Genomic DNA, 20,321 nt, shown 5'->3' with positions numbered 1-20,321 from the left:
GATATTGAATCGGCTTTCCGGCTACTGCCTGTGCATTCTGACAGCTTTAGGCTACCAGCCTGTACTTGGGAGGGGGCTTACTGCGTGGATCGATGCCTGCCAATGGGATGCTCTATCTCATGTGCTCTATTTGAGACGTTCAGCTCATTCCTGGAATGGGCTGTTCGTGATGTTGCGGGTATCAACTCAGTCATTCGTTATTTGGATGATTTTTTTATGTGTTGGCCCGGCGGGCTCCAACATCTGTGCAGTGCTGTTGGGGACATTGCAACATCTGGCTGAACGATTTGGGGTTCCGCTAGCCCCGGAAAAAACAGAAGGTCCCGCAGTGACTATTACTTTTCTTGGAATTGAGATAGACTCGATGAGGATGGAGTGTAGGCTTCCGAGTGAAAAATTGGTGAAGTTAAAAGAGGAGGTGCGTGGGACCATTGGGGTGAGGAAATTGCAGCTACGCCAACTACAATCATTACTCGATAAGCTGAACTTTGCTTGCCGAATCATCCCAATGGAAAGGATTTCTTGCAGGCGGCTGGCGGCCGCTACCGCCGGTATTAGGGCGCCAACACATTTTGTGAGTCTTACCCGAGAACATAGGGAAGACTTGAGGGTATGGCAAGTTTTCTTAGAGTCATTTAATGGACGGGCTCTTTGGATGTCTGGTCCCATTAGCAACTGTGATCTGGAATTATTCACTGATGCGGCGGGCTCCACAGGGTTTGGGGCTTTCTGTAAGGGACAAGGGTGTGCCGCCAGATGGCCTTTGGCATTGCAAGAGGCAGGGTTCTTGCGGAACCTGGTTCTGTTAGAACTGTTCCCAATTGTTGTGGCTATGGAACTTTGGGGGGAATCTTTCAGGAATTTCAAGGTCTGATTTAATTGTGACAATCTGGGGGTGGTTCAAGTGGTTAACCGTCTGACAGCGGCATCGGTTCTGGTGGTCAGGTTGTTGCGTCATTTGGTACTTCGCTGTTTACAAGTGAATGCATTCATCTATGCTGTGCACCTACCTGGGATAGACAACACTTTGGCTGACGCTTTGTCTCGTTTTCAGTGGGACAGGTTCCGGAAGTTGGCACCAGATGCGGAACAACAAAGGGTCGCCTGTCCCAACTGGATGTGGAACATTGCTTTGGGACTGCAGCAAAGTGGATTCAGCAATCCGTGAGTATGGCTACGTGGAATGCCTACTCTAAGATATGGAAAGAATGGTTTGCCTGTTTGAACGAACTAGGCATGGCCTCGGATGATCCGGACGTCGAGTAAGCGGTCCTTTATTTCATCATTGGGGGTTTTGAAAAGGGTATCTCGGCAGCTGCCATAGACCGCAAGTTGGCAGGTTTGGCCTTTCTTTTTAAATGGCAAGGGCAACGGGATTACACTTGACTTTTGGTTAAGACAGGCAGTCAAGTGGTAAAGAAAGACACACAAAAGCAGGGACGGGAGGCGCTCTGTCTCATTTGAAATGCTAAAACTGTTATTTTCGGGTTTGGAAACGGTCTGCATATCCGTTTACGAATGCGTGTTATTCCGGGCAGCTTTTGCTTTGGCCTTCTTTTGGGCACTGCACATAAGTGAGCTGGTCAGCCCTTCTAAGAAAATCCAAGGGGGTCTTATGTACGGGGATGTGGAGTTGTTGCAGGATATTATCAGAAAATGGGTTAGAAGGTCTAAGACGGATCAGGCAGGAAAAGGCAGGCACCTGGATTTCGGCAGGATTGCCAAATCAAGCATTTGCCCCGTTGGGGCTGTTAAATCTTTGATGGATGTAAGACCGGCATGTGAAGGGTCCTTTCTAATACATGCGGACGGTGCATTTTTATCTAAATTCCAGTTCATAGCGGTTTTTAAAAAATGCGTGTCAAGGGTGGGGTTCGACCCACAACACTTTTCTTCTCATTCCTTTAGAATTGGGGCGGCCACGGAGGTGGCAAGGGCGGGTCTGAGTCAGGAGGCAATCGGGCGTATTGGCAGGTGGGATTCGGATAGATTTAAATTATACGTCCGCCCACAAATGGTGCAAATATAGTTTGCCAAGTTTTTGGTTATGGTTTTATGGTATCGTTACTATATGTTTATGCGTGTTTTTGTATTATTCTTTCTTGTTCACAGGTCAAGAAGTGGGCCTGGTATGGATAATCGGCCATTCCTATGTTTTTTGGGGGGCCAAGAGAGCTGACGTTTGGCCGAACGGCAGGCAGCTAAGGATCCTCAGGCAAGAGGCGCTCATCAGGTGGATTGGGGTCCCGGGTATGCAATGGAACAGGGTGTTGGGCTAAATACACAGGTTCTCCCACCTTGATAGGGCTCCTGATGTATTGCTATTGCACGTAGGTGGGAATGACATGAGAGCCAGATCCATGAGGGACCTTATTCGGGATATAAAGTGTGATTTATTGCGTTTACGAGCGGCCTATCCTAAGATGGTGTTAGTATGGTCGGACATGGTGGGCAGGTTGTCATGGCGTTGAGCAAAGAAGGTGGACAGGGCTAGGATAAAGGTGAATAAAGAAGTGAGCAGATTCTTTATAAAGAACGGGGGTTTAGCCATTCGCCATAGAGAGCTGGAGATAGATACCTGGAGGTATCTACGCAGTAACGGTGTACATCTTAATGAGGTGGTGACGGATTTATGGTCTTTAGGTTTGCAAGAAGGGATTCAGAGAGGTTTGAGGGTGTGGAGGTGCGCGCAAGGATAAGGGGTTACCCCTTGCGTGCTGTGGCAGTTTTTTGGTTTCCTGGAATAGGATAAGTTACGTTACATGTATGAAACATGTGGTACCCATCCAGGGGATGGGGGTTGTGTTATGGTACCCATCCATCGGATGGGGGGTTTTGCTGGTACCCATCCATGGAAGGATGGGGATTGATGTTGGGTACTTTCAGGCTATTAGGGGTTAACCTGGAGGAGGTAAAAGGTTAGGTCACTGGGAAGGTTGGGGTACTGCCTCCGAGTCAGGGGTTGCCGACTGGTAGGTTCAAAGTAAAAGAATTTGTTTGCAGTGACCAGGGTAATAGTTGTTTGCTCTTACATTTACCCCAATAAAGTTATTATTAAAGTTTACGGTTATTTATGTTATATTTATGTTAATTTATAAGTTTAATAAATAAGGCCGTAAGGCCATTTACTCCAAGAACTAGTTTGAGTCATTTATGATGTTTTTGGAGGGAGGTTAATGTGTGGTAAATGGGAGAGTATTAGGAATCTGGGCTTAAGTCCTACAATGTCAAGTGTAGTATCATCAAGCAGTTTATTAGTACACTAAAAAGGGGCAACTCACAGGAAGTGCAAAGATGTAAGGCTCATAAAAGCTGGTTGACATCAAAAGGTGTAGAACGCCCAAGGCCCACAAACAGAAGCCGTTATGCAGGAGGAGAATAGCCAGCCACTCTCATCCAGATCACCCAGGGCAGAACTCTCCATGAAGCACAACGTGGATCGCAACGCTGGCATGATGACATACCAGGAAAGGGGAGTGCACAACACATTTCGGAGCATGCGCAATGCACAGTACGAGCATGTATGCTCCTTTCTCAAGTTCAGTGCTTGGTGTGACCCTTCCCTTCATGTTATCTGCATGAAGATGCTTTCTCCTCAGATCTTAATGGTGGTTGCTGATCTAATCATTGATAAACTTCAGGAGCAGGCCATGGCTTCTCATTCTTGAACTTGATATGAAGTCCAACCATATCAGTCTTCTACTTGCTCCTCCATCTTGGAGACAATTTCCAGATTTGCACACGGTTTTGCTTTTGTGTGCTACCTGATGGCAACAAGAAGAGCTTGTCTTCCTATAGGCTCCATGACTTGGATATTTTATGCCAGGCCTACATTACAGTTTTCAGCAGCTTGAATCGAGACTTCCAAGAAGTAAACTGGAGGCCCATGGACACAGAGGTGAGCACAGCCTACAACTCAGTTATACCTCACTCACACAAACTTATAATAATGCAAAGGTTGCCTATAACTACTAATGGAGACACTGTGTAAAACCAAAAATATCCAGCACACCAACTGTCATGGTCTGGCCTACAGTTTCCTGCATGTGAAATTCTTACTTTCTTGCTGCAGTGCTTTTGCTACACCTGTGGTTCTATTCACGTGTGCTGCTGGCTTCTGTGCTCAACTATGGGCGTTGCCAAGCTCTACTGTGGATTCATATCCCTTTTCCTTCTATCATTTCCTGTCCCATCCCCAGTCTGCTTCACTATACATAGATAGATATGATCAGTGCAGCCCACGTTGCCTGAGCAACTTCCCAGTTTCTCTGAGCTCCTGGTTTGCCTTGTATTAGTCGTATTCGGTGTATGACTTCCCGTGTACCGACCAAAGCCTAATCTATAGTTTTTGCTTGCCTGCAGCCCGCCCTGACCTCGGCTCATTTCCGTGATCCTCTTCTCTCTCCTGCCATCTGTACTCTGCATATGCCTTTCTCAGCTGGGCCAACTTGGGGGCCATGAACTGGTTTCCAGCTTGCTGAAACTCCATCCCCACTATCAGAGGCTTTGGTGAAGAAGCAGGCTAGGGCTTAGACTCTGTGCATTTGGATTTTTACAAGGGCTCACTACCACATGAATCTGACCACAATGATGGTAGATTTCAAACTCTTAATGATATTTTAGTAGCAAAACAAAGTGCAGTACAATACACAGATGTTTTAGAGACACAATGGTGTCCATTCTTAAGGTGACAGATCCTTAGAGCTAGGGTTGGATGTGTCACCTTGAGAAAGGAGATCATTGTGTTTCTGAACTGTCTATGTTTTGCTACTAAGATCTCAGTAAAAGTATGAGATCTACCAATCGTTTGTGTGCTGAATATTTTTGTTTGAGGTTTATATTTTTTCTTTATATCAAAACTTTTTTTATTGACGAGAATAATGGGTAACTGAGATACGGTAAGAAAGTATACATACACCACTTCAGCTGGATTGTATACAGATTAAACATACATGTACATAGTAAGCAGTTACCTGCATCAGGCTCATATACTTGTTTCTAGTAATACTTAGACAAAAAAAAAAAGGGGGAAGAAAATAATAATAATAATAATAGAAATAAAAGAAAGAAAGGAGAGGAGAATAAAGGACACCTTCCTCCAGGCTTGTTCATAGGCATATGTATCGCATGAGTTTTCATCAACACAGCACATGTATTGTAGGAAGATTCTCAAGCTCAGGAGGAAATCCTAGAAACAGGAGAAGGGTCTAGAACTGCAGCAATCTATCCATTACTAACTGAGGGGGAGCAAGGTTGGGGTTATCCAACCAATTCTGCAATATGAGGTTGAATTTTTTGGTCGCATTGCGGTGTCTGTACGCCAGCTGTTCCCTGAGGTCTGTGTAACCCAATTGGGGAAATTAACCGTTTCTATTTGTCTAGGTCAATGGTCTCCAAACTGCAGCCCGATGGCCAGATGTGGCCCTTTGATAGCCTTTATCAGGCCCTCGGAGCACTATTCCTCCCACCGATTTGAGGTACTATCCCTAACACTAACACCACCAGTGGGGTATAACTCCCCCAAATGACACCAATGATGGGGTGCCATTTCTTCCACTATTATCAATGGTGAGTCACCATTTCATTCATTGAAACCAACCAATGGTGGGGCACTATTCCTCCCATTGATAGCAGTGATGGGGTACTGTTACACCCACTGATAGCAATGATGGGGCACTATGAATCCCACTGATGCCAGCGATGGGGCTCTATTCCTTCCAGTAATACCAATGGCAGGGCACTATTCCTCCTACCAACGCCAGTGTTGGGCCACTGACGCCAATGCTGGGGCTCTATTCCTCCCGGTGATACCAATGACGGGCACTATTCCTCCCACCAACACCAATGATGGGCCATTGATGCCAATGATGGGGCACTATTCCTCCTCCTACTGATCACAGGTACTATGCAACTGAACACCACACCCGAGGCATTGTTTACTCCTACTGATGCTGGACCCTGGGACATTTTCTACCCCACTGGCCACAATCCAGCCCCGTAAAGTCTAAAGGACTGTAAACTGTCTTGTTTGGACAGTTTGGAGACCCCTGGTCTGGGTAACCGTTATTATCGGTACAGCATGTGAGGGACAGTCTTCCAATGGGGACACTTGGCGGTTGTCTAGGAGGTGATTGACCCTGACTTTGTGGAGATTTTTTCATATTTACTGTTGTATCTCAGGACATTAAGTCAGGGGATAACAGACAGAAATGCACATAGAAGGGGTTTTAACTGTACCCTATAGCTAGCTGTAGTTAGTCACCCTGTATTTGACTTGACTTCCTCAGTTGATGAAACCACTTGGATAGGTAGGGAAATGTACTAACCATTACAGACACAGGTAAGTTGAATGTGACCAACTACTACTAGCTAGAGCATGACCTGAATACACAAAAACCTTAATAGAAATACCCTACTCTACTTAGAAGTAGAAAAAAAGATGAAAATAGTTTTGGCTACAAATAGACTTTAGCAATATTTGCATTAAGTTAATCTGCACCCAGAAAGCCCACCAAATCTTGCCATGCTGTTTTGTGATTAGATGTGTGCTCATGTTCTACAGCCACTTATGGTAACCTCTTGAAGTGACCTGTGGTGGGTTGTATGCAGTATTCTAGTATGTTGGTTGTGGGTATGGCTGGTAGGGTTGTGGGTAGGGCTGAGGTTGTGGGTATGGCTGGTAGGGTTGTGGGTAGGGCTGAGGTTGTGGGTAGGCCTGAGGTTGTGGGTAAGGCTGAGGGTTCATAGCCACGCTCACGGAGGTTGTCTGCGCTGTCATAAAGTTGACCGGGTTTTTGTGCTTCTTGATTTCACGAGCCATTTGGCACCAGGAGCAAGTGAAGCACCAGTAGAGCATGCAGCAGTCATCACAGATGGAGCCCTGACCAGAAGGAGAGAAGAAGGTCAGTGGACAAAGCAAAGACAATGTAAAAAGTGTTCAACCTTAAAGAACCCAAAGTGCCTCCATCAGAGAGTAAATAACCCAGAAAGTATTGTTTCACATCCATTTGATACAATTCACATCCAAACCAATCGAGCCAGGAGAAGCTCTTATCCATCAGGGCAACTTACAGGTAGAATGAACATCAGATGACAATGGAACCCATTAATCTTACAGTTCTGTATTATCAGCACCATGGAAATCCCAGTTAGTCAGCGGAGCAGACATACCACGCGATGGGATGTATTCATTTTAGGACTTGTGTCCCATCTGTTTGCAGCCTAAGGAGACCCTCATTTGACCACCTTGTGTATAGAGAGAGGCCCATCAGCAAAGTTTTTTTTTTTTAAAGGGGTATTTGCACAGCAGAGGATGATCCGTAGCTGCTATTCAGTCCAATAGCTGCTTTCAGATCCACCCACTGTCAATCAAAGTAAAACAGACTGATAGGGAACAAATCTTTCAGTTCCTCATCAGGCTTTGCCCACCCAGTGACAAAAGTAATTTGCCAAAAAAGGACATTACCACTATTATCACCATCCCCTTTGTTTACATTTAGCTTACTGTCAGAAATTCTAATGAATGGGGCTCTGGGTGGGTCACATTCACGACTGCTTGTAGGTGGGGTGCAGCATGGTGTGGCGGAAAAACACACTCAACCCCATTTGCAATGAAAGAACTTGTATTGAAATGATGCAGAAACAGTTCACAAATAATCTGGTGGGAAGGCAGCCCAACCAGGAACAGTCAGAGTTCCAACAGCATGAAGAGAGCAGAATGTAGCCACACTGTTGGTGTCTGTAGAGAGGGCAAGCGTGCGACTTGGCCATCTTGTGCCCAAAAGGCAGGTGCCCAGAGAAGTTGCAAGCCATGCGCTTTCCCTCCTCATCAGGAACCTGTACCTGTGGGTTGTACTGTCCCTACCAGGCAGGATACCTCTCCCTACTCTACTGACTCGCAAATGCGTGCCAAACCTAGGAGCAAGGACCTCAAATAGGCTCTGCCTGACCCAATATGGCTGCCAGAGTCACATGGGGCAGCAGCATCCAATTGGATGCTTCCCTAGTGACCGAGGAAACCATAGAGGAACTATGTTCAACCTGACTTCTTCTCCAACTGCAGTACTGCTGTGAAAGAGCGCCACCTGCAGTGGAGAAAGTAAACTGCACCTGCCTACAAGCTCCCCGGCACAGACTTACCCCACTCTGAGCACTGGAGGACCTCTGTGCACCAGCTTAAAACGGGTCTAAATTACTCCCAGAAATCTGTGAACTGATGGAAATTCTTAAAATGGTGGTAGTTAGAACTACTTGAATTTGTCGTCATTATCTGTAATGATACAAAAGCTTTCCTAAATCAGGTGTGGATAAACCACCACCAGAAATGTGTCGGTAATGCTTTACTGAATTCCCCTAGATGAGTCTTAGCTTTCTTCATATGCATGTTCTTATTGCTTCGCTGTTTTTGATACAATGAAGGTCTGAGACCCATGGCACCCCCAGCCCCCACCAAATATAAACTTACAGGGATTTTGTATCTCTCTCTCACAGCTGCTCTCATGGCCATAGAAATGGGAGGACAGACCATGCTACTCCCAGTATAGGCAAAACATCCTGGATCCAGCAGAGGAAGGCACAAACATTCTCCAAAGTCGCTGACCGTCTTGCACTGAAAGCATGGGAAGCACCAGAAGGCACAGCAACCTGCATGGGAGAGAAGGAGGGATTGAAGAAAAGTGCTTGCATAGTGCCCACGAGCAACTTATTGGACCTGTTCCCTGAATGCTCCTAGAAGCTACTTGGCTTCCCCTGGTTCCTCTATGGTTGTTAAAGTTTGTCCATTGGCTCTGGAACTGTCTCTTGTTTGACCAGACCTTGTCTGTTCACAGACTAAGCTGATCCTTAGCTGATGGCAATCCTGGCCAATCATAATTCTTCACCAAAACCATAGTTCCCACCCAGTTTCAGATTACTGACCCCTCCAGTCAATGATTATTAGTCTAACAGATCCTTCCACTCCAGTCCCTTCCTAGTCTGATCACATGCTTGACAATTCCAGACTTTCTCTAGTCTAGTCTGACCAGAATCTTCCCCTCCAGTCTAGTTTGACCCATGCCCATTCCCCTCCAGTTCCTGATTAGTATGATCAGTTCCCTGATTCCTCCGATCAATATCTAGTGTAAACAATCCTTTCCTCCAGTCCTTCTCTAGTCTGATCAAATGGTTCACCCTTCCAGTCTCTCCCCCTAGTCATACTAGAACCTTCCCCTCTAGTCCCATCATCAAAGCCTTTCCTTCCTTGTCTACTCTAACCAGATGCTTGTCCAGCCCCTGCCTAGTGTGACCAGATGCTTGATCTGTTCAGCTCCTACCTAGTGTGACCAGATGCTTGACCTATCCAGCCCCTACCTAGTGTGACCAGATGCTTGACCTGCCCAACCCCTGCCTAGTGTGACCAGGTGCTTGACCTGTCCAACCCCTGCCTAATATGACCAGATGCTTGTCCTGTCCAGCCCCTGCCTAATGTGACCAGATGCTTGTCCTGCCCAGCCCCTGCCTAATGTGACCAGATGCTTGTCCTGTCCAGCCCCTGCCTAATGTGACCAGAAGCTTGTCCTGTCCAGCCCTGCCTAATGTGACCAGATGCTTGTCCTGTCCAGCCCCTGCCTAGTGTGACCAGATGCTTGTCCTGTAGAGACATCTGCTTAGTGTGACCAGATGCTTGTCCTGTAGAGGCCCCTGCCTAGTGTGACCAGATGCTTGTCCTGTAGGGACATCTGCCTAGTGTGACCAGATGTTTGTCCTGTAGAGGCCCCTGCCTAGTGTGACCAGATGCTTCTCCTGTCCAACCCCTGCCTAGTGTGACCAGATGCTTGACCGATCCAGCCTCTGCCTAAAGTGACCAGATGCTTGTCCTGTCCAGCCTATGCCTAGTGTGACCAAATGCTTTACCTGTCCAACCCCTGCCTAGTATGACCAGATGCTTGACCTGCCCAGCCCCTGCATATAATCAGATGCTTCACCTGTCTAGCCCCTGTCTGGTAAAGCAATGTTCTTGACCTGCCCATCCCCTGCATATTACCAGATGCTTCACCTGTCCAGCCCCTGCCTAGTGTGACCAGATGCTTAACCTGACCACCCCCCTTCATATGATCAGATTCTTGACCTTTTCAGTCCCTGTATAGCATGACCAGATCCCATTCCTCCAGTGCCTGCCTAGCCTAAGCAAAGCTCTTCCTTCCATTCTATGCCTAGTTTGACCAAATCCTTCTTCACCAGTTCCTGCTTAGTTTGATCAGAGCTTTCCTCTCCAGTCCTTTCCAGTAGATACCAAACATGTCACGCTTTGAAATTGCGCATGCACATGCAACGTAAATTATGCTTTCCATTTAGAAGACTTCACAGGTTACCACTTTAGATTTACACAGGAGATCTGGTGCTAAAATTACTGCTCATGATCTGATGCCTTATATTTGTGGGACGATCACTGTTTGCGCATGTACAGGACTGACGTGTGCGTTTGGCTTTGCATGTAAGCATGGGGGGGGGGGTTTACATTTTTTTTTATATATTTTTTTTTAAATGTAAACATCCCTTGTGACAACAATAGGCACATGACAGGTACTCTTAATTAAAAGATCTGGGGTCTATAAGACCCCAGATCCCTCCTCTGCCCATAAAAGTATTCAAAATACCAAGATCGGTGTGATCAGATGCTTTTCAGTTTTAAAAATGGTGCCGTTTACATATGGGTAACCAGGAAGTGATGCATGCCCATCGCTTCCGGGTTCCTATATCATAGAGGCAATCAAAGCCGTCCTGGTTCTTTGTTTGCCTCTATGATCAGTCGGCTGAAGCACCGGCTAGTCGATTGGGTGGGCCCAGGGAAGGGGGACGTCCCCTCCTGCTGCTTGCAAATGCAATCCAGTGACTAGTTAGCCTGGCCAGTTTGAAAAAACACTGTGTAAACACGGTGTGACATAAAAAATTGCAACGATCGACATTTTATTTTCTAGTTTCTCTGCTAAAAAAATATATAATGTTTGGGGATTCTAAGTAATTTTCTGACAAAAAATACAGATTTTTAGTCGTAAACAAAAAGTGCTAGAAAAGGCCTGGTCTTCAAGTGGATATTTTAACATGCGTGCGAAAAATTTCAAACGTTGCCCAGGTAGACAAGTAAAACTGGCACTGCTGAGTGGCCAAGCTAAATAGGGATGCACAGAGCAACCAAAACTGCAATCCTGTCCTCTATATTGAAAATGCTACACCACTGTATGTTATACATAGGCGGAAACACTAGGAGGCGTTGCTGGTCACCCTGCACATGACCCCTCGTGTTGTCTTCTTTTTGGGTGTGATGATGGGTGTGATGATGGGTGTGATGATGGGTCTTATGATGGGTCTAATGATGGGTCTAATGATGGGTCTGATGATGGGTCTGATGATGCGTCTGATGATGGGTCTCATAATGGGTCTATGGATGGATAAATATGAACCGCGCTGCAAACAGGTGTACTATATTGTCTTATTGATTGTGTATATCCCACAATTTTAGAACTGCAGCTACTTATTGTGTTAGCGCGGTAATTTTTCTTTTCTGGTCTATGGATGGGTCTAATGATGGGTCTGATGATGGGTCTGATGATGGGTCTGATGATGGGTCTGATGATGGGTCTGATGATGGATCTGATGATGGGTCTGATGATGGGTCTGACGATGGATCTGATAATGGGTCTGATGACATCACTTACACACTCCCATGTCTTTGCAGCAGTCACAGGTCCCTGAACCCCATGCCTCCGGCTGCATGGCATTGGTCGATGTTATTGACTGTGATACATAGGGGGAAACACTAGGGGGCGTTGTTGATCACCCTGCACATGACCCCTTGTGTCATCTTCTTCTTGAGTCTGATGATGGGTCTAATGATTGGTGTGATGATAGGTCTGATGATGGGTCTTATGATGGGTCTAATGATGGGTCTGATGATGGGTCTAATGATGGGTCTGATGATGGGTCTAATGATGGGTCTGATGATGGGTCTAATGATTGGTCTGATGATGGGTCTCATGATGGGTCTCATGATGGGTCTATGGATGGGTCTGATGATGGTCTGATGATGGGTCTGATGATGGGTCTGATAATGGGTCTGATGACGTCACTTACACACTTCCATGTCTTTACAGCAGTCGCAGGTCCCTGAACCCCATGCCTCCGGCTGCATGGCATTGGTGATTGTTATTGACTGTGATACATAGGGGGAAACACTAGGGGGCGTTGTTGATCACCCTGCACATGACCCCTTGTGTCATCTTCTTCTTGAGTTTGATGATGGGTCTAATGATGGGTCTGATGATAGGTCTTATTATGGGTCTGATGATGGGTCTGATGATGGGTCTAATAATTGGTCGAATGATGGGTCTGATGATGGGTCTGATAATGGGTCTCATGATAGGTCTATGGATGGGTCTAATGATGGGTCTGATGATGGGTCTGATGACGTCACTTACACACTCCCATGTCTACGGTCGCAGGTCCTTGAACCCCTTGCCTCCGGCTGCATGGCATTGGTCATTGTTATCGACTGTAAAACATAGGGGGAAACACTAGGTGGCGTTGTCGATCACCCTGCACATGACCCCTTTTGTCATCTTCTTGTTGAGTCTGATGATGGGTCTAATGATTGGTGTGATGATGGGTCTGATGATGGGTCTGATGATGGGTCTGATGATGGGTCTGATGATGGGTCTGATGATAGGTCTAATGATTGGTCTGATGATGGGTCTAATGATTGGTCTGACGATGGGTCTAATGATGGGTCTGATAATAGGTCTTATGATGCTATGGATGGGTCTGATAATGGGTCTGATGACGTCACTTACACACTCCCATGTCTTCGCAGCAGTCGCAGATCCCTGAACCCCACGCATTCGGCTGCATGACGTTGGTCATCGTCACCGACTGTGAGACGGACATTGGCTGTGCCCCGATGGGTTGGCTGGACACATTGGACATCATCTTCTGGCAGGTGAGGGCAGACTCTGAAAAGAGACAATACGTGTCAGAACTAAAACCCCCATCGAGAACTTGTCCCACATAGGATCTCCCCATCCCTGGACATCATAGTTGAACATCCCAGGGCAGCACAGTGGTGTAGTGGTTAGCACTTTCACCTAGCAGCAATAGGGTCACTGGTTCAAATCCTGACCACGACACCATCTGCCTGGAGTTTGCATGTTCTCCCTGTGCCTGCGTGGGTTTCCTCTGGGTACTCCGGTTTCCTCCCACACTCCAAAGACATGCTGGTAGGTTAATTAGGTCCTGTCAAAAAAAATGGCCAAATATGTGTATGTTGTATGTGTATGTGTTTGTAAGCGCGTCGGGACCCCATGGGGTAAAGGACCATGCTATACTGCAGATGGACACCGGTGGCAAAAAGCGCCCTGAGGCGATTCAGTTCACATAGGTAGCGCTATACAAGTCACTCATTCATTCATTCATCCCAGACTGGGCCTCCGATCCATTATTTCATGAGAAGTGCAGCATGATGAATAATGTGCCAGTGTGACCCTTCCAGGTTCTTATTACTGATCACAGTAAACTGACAATGCCTTAACCTGGTTTTCACCCCAGAAGGACAGTGCCATCCTTGTTCAGGCCTCATCCAGGGTCACCCTCTACTTCCTGGACTGAGATGCCAGCTCAGAGACGACAATCCAATAAATCCTAGTTCTTGGCTGTGTTCACAAATGTCTGATACAGATCTGCCCCTGCTGCAGCCTCTCACATTGTGACTTGCAACAAAGTTACAATGTACAGTCTGATCACTAGGGTGAGGGGGGGAGGTGGATACTAATACAAAGTTACAATGTACAATCTGATTACTGAGGGGGACTAATACAACGTTAAAATGTACATCTGATTACTGGGGGGGGGGCTAATACAAAATTACAATGTACATCTGATTACTGGGGGGGGGGCTAATACAAAATTACAATGTACATCTGATTACTGGGGGGGGGGGGGGACTAACACAAAGTTGCAATGTGCATCTGATTACTGGGAGGGGGGACTAATACAAAGTTACAATGTGGCCAAGCCAAATAGGGGTGCACAGAGCAACCAAAACCTCAATCCTGCCCTCTATATTGAAAATGCTGCACCACTGTATGTTTTACAAGGGTGGAAACACTAGGGGGCGTTGCTGGTCACCCTGCACATGACCCCTCGTGTTGTCTTCTTTATGGGTCTAATGATTGGTGTGATGATGGGTCTGATGATGGGTCTGATGATGGGTCTTATGATGGGTCAATGATGGGTCTTATGATGGGTCTAATAATTGGTCGAATGATGGATCTGATGATGGGTCTGATGATGGGTCTCATGATCTGTCTGATGATCTGTCTGATGATGGGTCTAATGTTGGGTCTGATGATGGGTCTGATAATCTGTCTGATGATGGGTCTGATGATCTGTCTGATGCTGGGTCTAATGATGGGTCTGATGATCTGTCTGATGCTGGGTCTAATGATGGGTCTGATGATGGGTCTGATGATCTGTCTGATGATGGGTCTAATGATGGATCTGATGATGGGTCTGATGATCTGTCTGATGATGGGTCTGATGATCTGTCTGATGATGGGTCTGATGATCTGTCTGATGATGGGTCTGATGATCTGTCTGATGATCTGTCTGATGCTGGGTCTAATGATGGGTCTGATGATCTGTCTGATGCTGGGTCTAATGATGGGTCTGATGATCTGTCTGATTCTGGGTCTAATGATGGGTCTGATGATCTGTCTGATGGTGGGTCTAATGATGGGTCTGATGATGGGTCTGATGATCTGTCTGATGGTGGGTCTAATGATGGGTCTAATGATGGGTCTGATGATGGGTCTGATGATCTGTCTGATGATGGGTCTGATGATCTGTCTGATGATGGGTCTGATGATCTGTCTGATGGTGGGTCTAATGATGGGTCTAATGATGGATCTGATGATGGGTCTGATGATCTGTCTGATGATGGGTCTGATGATCTGTCTGATGGTGGGTCTAATGATGGGTCTAATGATGGATCTGATGATGGGTCTGATGATCTGTCTGATGATGGGTCTGATGATCTGTCTGATGATGGGTCTGATGATCTGTCTGATGATCTGTCTGATGATGGGTCTAATGATGGGTCTGATGATCTGTCTGATGGTGGGTCTAATGATGGGTCTGATGATGGGTCTGATGATCTGTCTGATAGTGGGTCTAATGATGGGTCTAATGATGGGTCTGATGATGGGTCTGATGATAGGTCTGATGATCTGTCTGATGATGGGTCTGATGATCTGTCTGATGGTGAGTCTGATGATCTGTCTGATGATGGGTCTGATGATCTGTCTGATGGTGAGTCTGATGATGGGTCTGATGATGGGTCTCATAATGGGTCTATGGATGGATAAATATGAACCGCGCTGCAAACAGGTACAAAGTTACAATGTACATCTGATTACTGGGGGGGGGGGGGGGGGAGACTAATAAACAGTCACAATGTACATCTGATTACTTGGGGGGGGACTAATACAATGTTACAATGTACATCTGATTACTGGGGGGGACTAATACAAAGTTACAATGTACATCTGATTACTGGGTGGGGACTAATACAAAGTTACAATGTACATCTCATTACTGGGGTGGGACTAATACAAAGTTACAATGTACATCTCATTACTGGGGGGGGACTAATACAATGTTACAATGTACATCTGATTACTGGGGGGGGGACTAATACAAAGTTACAATGTACATCTGATTACTGGGGGGGGGACTAATACAAAGTTACAATGTACATCTGATTACTGGGGGGGGACTAATACAAAGTTACAATGTACATCTGATTACTGGGGGGGGGAGGGGGGGGAGACTAATAAACAGTCACAATGTACATCTGATTACTTGGGGGGGGGGACTAATACAAAGTTACAACGTACATCATATTACTGGGGGGGGGGCTAACACAAAGTTACAATGTACATCTGATTACTGGGGGGGGGGAGACTAATAAACAGTCACAATGTACATCTGATTACTTGGGGGGGGACTAATACAAAGTTGCAACGTACATCATATTACTGGGGGGGGGGGGGCTAATACAAAGTTACAATGTACATCTGATTACTGGGGTGGGACTAATACAAAGTTACAATGTACATCTGATTACTGGGGGGGGGGGGACTAATACAAAGTTACAATGTACATCTGATTACTGGGGGGGGAGGACTAATACAAAGTTACAATGTACATCTGATTACTGGGGGGGGACTAATACAAAGTTACAATGTACATCTGATTACTGGGGGGGGACTAATACAAAGTTACAATGTACATCTGATTACTGGGGGGGGACTAATACAAAGTTACAATGTACATCTGATTACTGGGGTGGGACTAATACAAAGTTACAATGTACATCTGATTACTGGGGTGGGACTAATACAAAGTTACAATGTACATCTGATTACTGGGGGGGGAGGACTAATACAAAGTTACAATGTACATCTGATTACTGGGGGGGGAGGACTAATACAAAGTTACAATGTACATCTGATTACTGGGGTGGGACTAATACAAAGTTACAATGTACATCTGATTACTGGGGGGGGGACTAATACAAAGTTACAATGTACATCTGATTACTGGGGTGGGACTAATACAAAGTTACAATGTACATCTGATTACTGGGGGGGGAGGACTAATACAAAGTTACAATGTACATCTGATTACTGGGGGGGGAGGACTAATACAAAGTTACAATGTACATCTGATTACTGGGGGGGGGACTAATACAAAGTTACAATGTACATCTGATTACTGGGGGGGGGGGACTAATGCAAAGTTACAATGTACATCTGATTACTGGGGGGGGGGGACTAATACAAAGTTACAATGTACATTTGATTACTGGGGGGGGGTAACACAAAGTTACAATGTACATCTGATTACTGGGGGGGGAGCTAATACAAAGTTACAATGTACAGTCTGACCACTGGGGGGGGGGGCGAATACAAAGTTACAATGTACAGTCTGACCACTGGGGGGGGGGGGGCGAATACAAAGTTACAATGTACATCTGATTACTGGGGTGGGACTAATACAAAGTTACAATGTACATCTGATTACTGGGGGGGGGACTAATACAAAGTTACAATGTACATCTGATTACTGGGGGGGGACTAATACAAAGTTACAAGTCACAGTGCCCCCTTCATTAGGTGCCCCATCACAATGCCCCCTTACATCAGATGCTCAATCAGAGTGCCCCCTTACATTATGTGTTCCCATCAGAATGCCCCCTTACATTAGGTGTTCCCATCAGAATGCCCCCTTACATTAGGTGTTCCCATCAGAATGCCCCTTACATTGGGTGTTCCCATCACAGTGCCCCCTTACATCAGATGTCCCCCATCAGAGTTCTCCCTTACATCAGGTGGCCTCATCACAATGCCCCTGCAACCTCTGGAGGAACCCTGGTTGAGAAAGGCTGCTCTAAACCCTCAGATGGACACTGGTCATATGACTGGTGATTAGGGTTGAGCAGAGAGATTTTGATGAAATGTTTTTTTTTTTTCACATTTTGAGTTTCTTTGAAAAAAAAATACTAAACCCCTTCTCACTTCTTCTTGGTGGTCCTTTAACTGGGTCTTCACAATGGGATCAGGAGCCCGCCCCACTGGTCCCGACCACAAACAGAGACCAGGAGTTGTCTGTGACAGCTCAGTCACTGTGCTGGGAGTACGTAGGAAGTGCGCTGCCAGCACAGAAACCTCTGCTGCCATAGATGCACATGTACATTACAGAGTGCCCCCTTACATCAAGTATCCCCAGCAGAGTGCCCCCTTGCACCAGGTGTACCCATCACAGTGCCCCCTTACATTAGGTGTCCCCAACAGAGTGCCTCCTTACTTTAGGTGTTCCCATCACAATGCCCCCCCATATATTAAGTGTTCCCATCAGAGTGCCCCCTTACATCAGGTATCCCCACATTTCCCCCTTTACATCAGGTGCCCCCATCACAGTGCCCCCTTACATCAGATGCCCCCATCAGAGTGCCCCTTACATTAGGTGCCCTCATCACAGTGCCCCCTTACATCAGATACCCTCAGAGTGCTCCTTACATTAGGTGTTCCCATCACAGTGCCCCCTTACATCAGTGCCTCCCCCTATATCAAGTGTCCCTATCACAGTGCCCCTTTACTTCAGGTGCCCCATCAGAGTGCCCCTTTATATCAGGTTCCCCATCACAGTGCCCCTTTATGTCAGGTGCCCCATCAGAGTGCCCCTTTATATCAGGTGCCCCTATCACAGTGCCCCTTTATGTCAGGTGCCCCATCAGAGTGCCCCTTTATATCAGGTGCCCCTATCACAGTGCCCCTTTACGTCAGGTGCCCCATCAGAGTGCCCCTTTATATCAGGTGTCCCCATCACAGTCCCCCCTTACATCAGGTTCCCCCTTTAGAGTGCCCCTTTATATCAGGTGCCCCCATCACAGTGCCCCCTTACATTAGGTGTCCCCATCACAGTCCCCCCTTACATCAGGTTCCCCCTACATCAGGTGCTCCATTAGAGTGCCCCTGTATATCAGGTGTCCCCATCACAGTGCCCCCCCCCATATCAAGTGTCCCTATCACAGTGCCCCCTTACATCAGGTTTCCCCACCTTTCCCTCCCGTTACATCAGGTGTCACCATCACAGTGCCTCCTTACAAATGTTAGGCATGTAACATTTTTTACATACATTACTGCAATATGGAAATGTTTACCAAAAGTTTAAAATTTTTTGCAAAAATGTGGCAAAGATTTTCCTTATGCTTACTGGGCATCCATGCATTGGTGTGTCCTGGGGAACAGAAGTTGGGCGAAGCGAATAGAAGTTGTAGATCCTTATATGTAACATTCTGTCAGCTAGTAGCCAATCACTTACCTCTCTCTTCTCTCAGTTGCTCTTCGCTCTCTCGCTCTTCTCTTTCTCCTTCTCTTCGCTCTCTCGCTCTTCTCTTTCTCCTTCTCTTCGCTCTTCTCTTTCTCCTTCTCTTCGCTCTCTCGCTCTTCTCTTTCTCCTTCTCTTCGCTCTCTCTCTTTTTCTTAGTGTTCTTTTCTCTGTAGAGCTCTTCTACTCTCGCTTCTCTCTTCTTATGTCTCTCTGTCACTCTTCTCTCTCTCCCTCCCTTGCTCTGTCTCTCTCTTTCTGTCTCTTGCTCACTCTGTCCTGACCAATTCTGTAGCCAGGGGAGGAAGTTTCCTGGGATGCAATGACTGGCCCTCCCCTGACATCAGCTGTTGACTTTAAGACCTTAGAAATATTTGTCTTTTGTCTGCCCAACAAAAGGTGTGATGGAGGTGAGGGAGTGAAGCCACCTGACCAGTATTTGATATTGGGGGCCGTTTTGTGTTGTGAGTTGACCTGACTACACATTTAGTGTATAGAGGTACGTGTAACACAAATCACACACCGTAATCATCACTTACCCAAAACAATCCACACAATGGCCAAACCATTAAATAACCAGTTTCCATTTACTGTAATATAGAGAGTTACGTTGCTTTGAGGTCACTGAATGGGACTGATTTACTAAAGGAGTAGAACAGGTTCAGTTTCTAAAGTGAATTTCCATTTACCTTAGTGATTGTGGTGATGTTTAGTGATGATGAGCTGAACACACCTGAGCGCGGTTGGGGGCAGGTTCAGGGATGTACTAAAATTTGCGTGCCGAATCCGTACCTCACTGAACCCAAATGTTAAAGGCCATTTCCTAGGCTAATAGGCGTGGGATTGTCAAACAAATGGCATGAGGGGCTGGGTACTGCCCTAGGAAACAGTTCAGTTGCTATGGATGGCAAAGTGGACACCACACAAAAAAATTCCATACCAGAACCTTATCTCTGTATGCAGCCTGCCAAGCCATTAAGGGTGGGAAGAACATTCACCCTCCTCTTGAACCATGCCAGGCCCCGTGCCCTTAAAATGGCTGGTTACCTTGCCAGGGGGAACCCCCTTGGCAAAGCACCTTGTCACCATGTTAATGAGAACAAGAGCCTCTTCCACAGCCCTGATCTGGTAGATGTGGTGGTCAGGACTGAATTAGAATTTTATGGGGGGCCCCTACAAGAAAAAAAAAATGAAAAACTAGCCAAAGGTCCCTTGGTCCCCCAAATTTTTTTTTACCAGACCCTTATGCAAGTATGCAGCCTAGCAAGCCAGGAAAGGAGGGAAGAGCATGTGGCCCCTCCTCCTGAACCATGCCAGGCACTATGACCTTGAAATGGGTGGAATTTTGCCAGGAGGAGCCCCCTTGCAAAGCACCTTGTCACCATGTTGATGAGAACAAGAGC

General features: G+C 46.4%; 1 protein-coding gene across 1 annotated transcript; it reads right to left on the bottom strand.

Moving 5' to 3' along the window:
- Positions 1 to 6,432: 6,432 nt before the first annotated feature.
- On the bottom strand, positions 6,433 to 13,053 carry LOC141134380 (PLAC8-like protein 1). Its single transcript, XM_073623945.1, has 3 exons — positions 12,825 to 13,053; positions 8,465 to 8,643; positions 6,433 to 6,880 (listed from the first exon to the last, which is right to left on the bottom strand). Exons 1-3 carry the CDS (start codon positions 13,051 to 13,053, stop codon positions 6,614 to 6,616), a joined length of 675 nt encoding a protein of 224 aa, XP_073480046.1. The 3' UTR covers positions 6,433 to 6,613.
- Positions 13,054 to 20,321: the final 7,268 nt, after the last annotated feature.

The sequence above is a fragment of the Aquarana catesbeiana genome, linkage group LG03 (genome assembly GCF_042186555.1).
Source record: "Aquarana catesbeiana isolate 2022-GZ linkage group LG03, ASM4218655v1, whole genome shotgun sequence".
Classification (NCBI taxonomy): Eukaryota; Metazoa; Chordata; class Amphibia; order Anura; family Ranidae; genus Aquarana; species Aquarana catesbeiana.
This window is presented reverse-complemented; position numbering and strand designations above follow the sequence as displayed.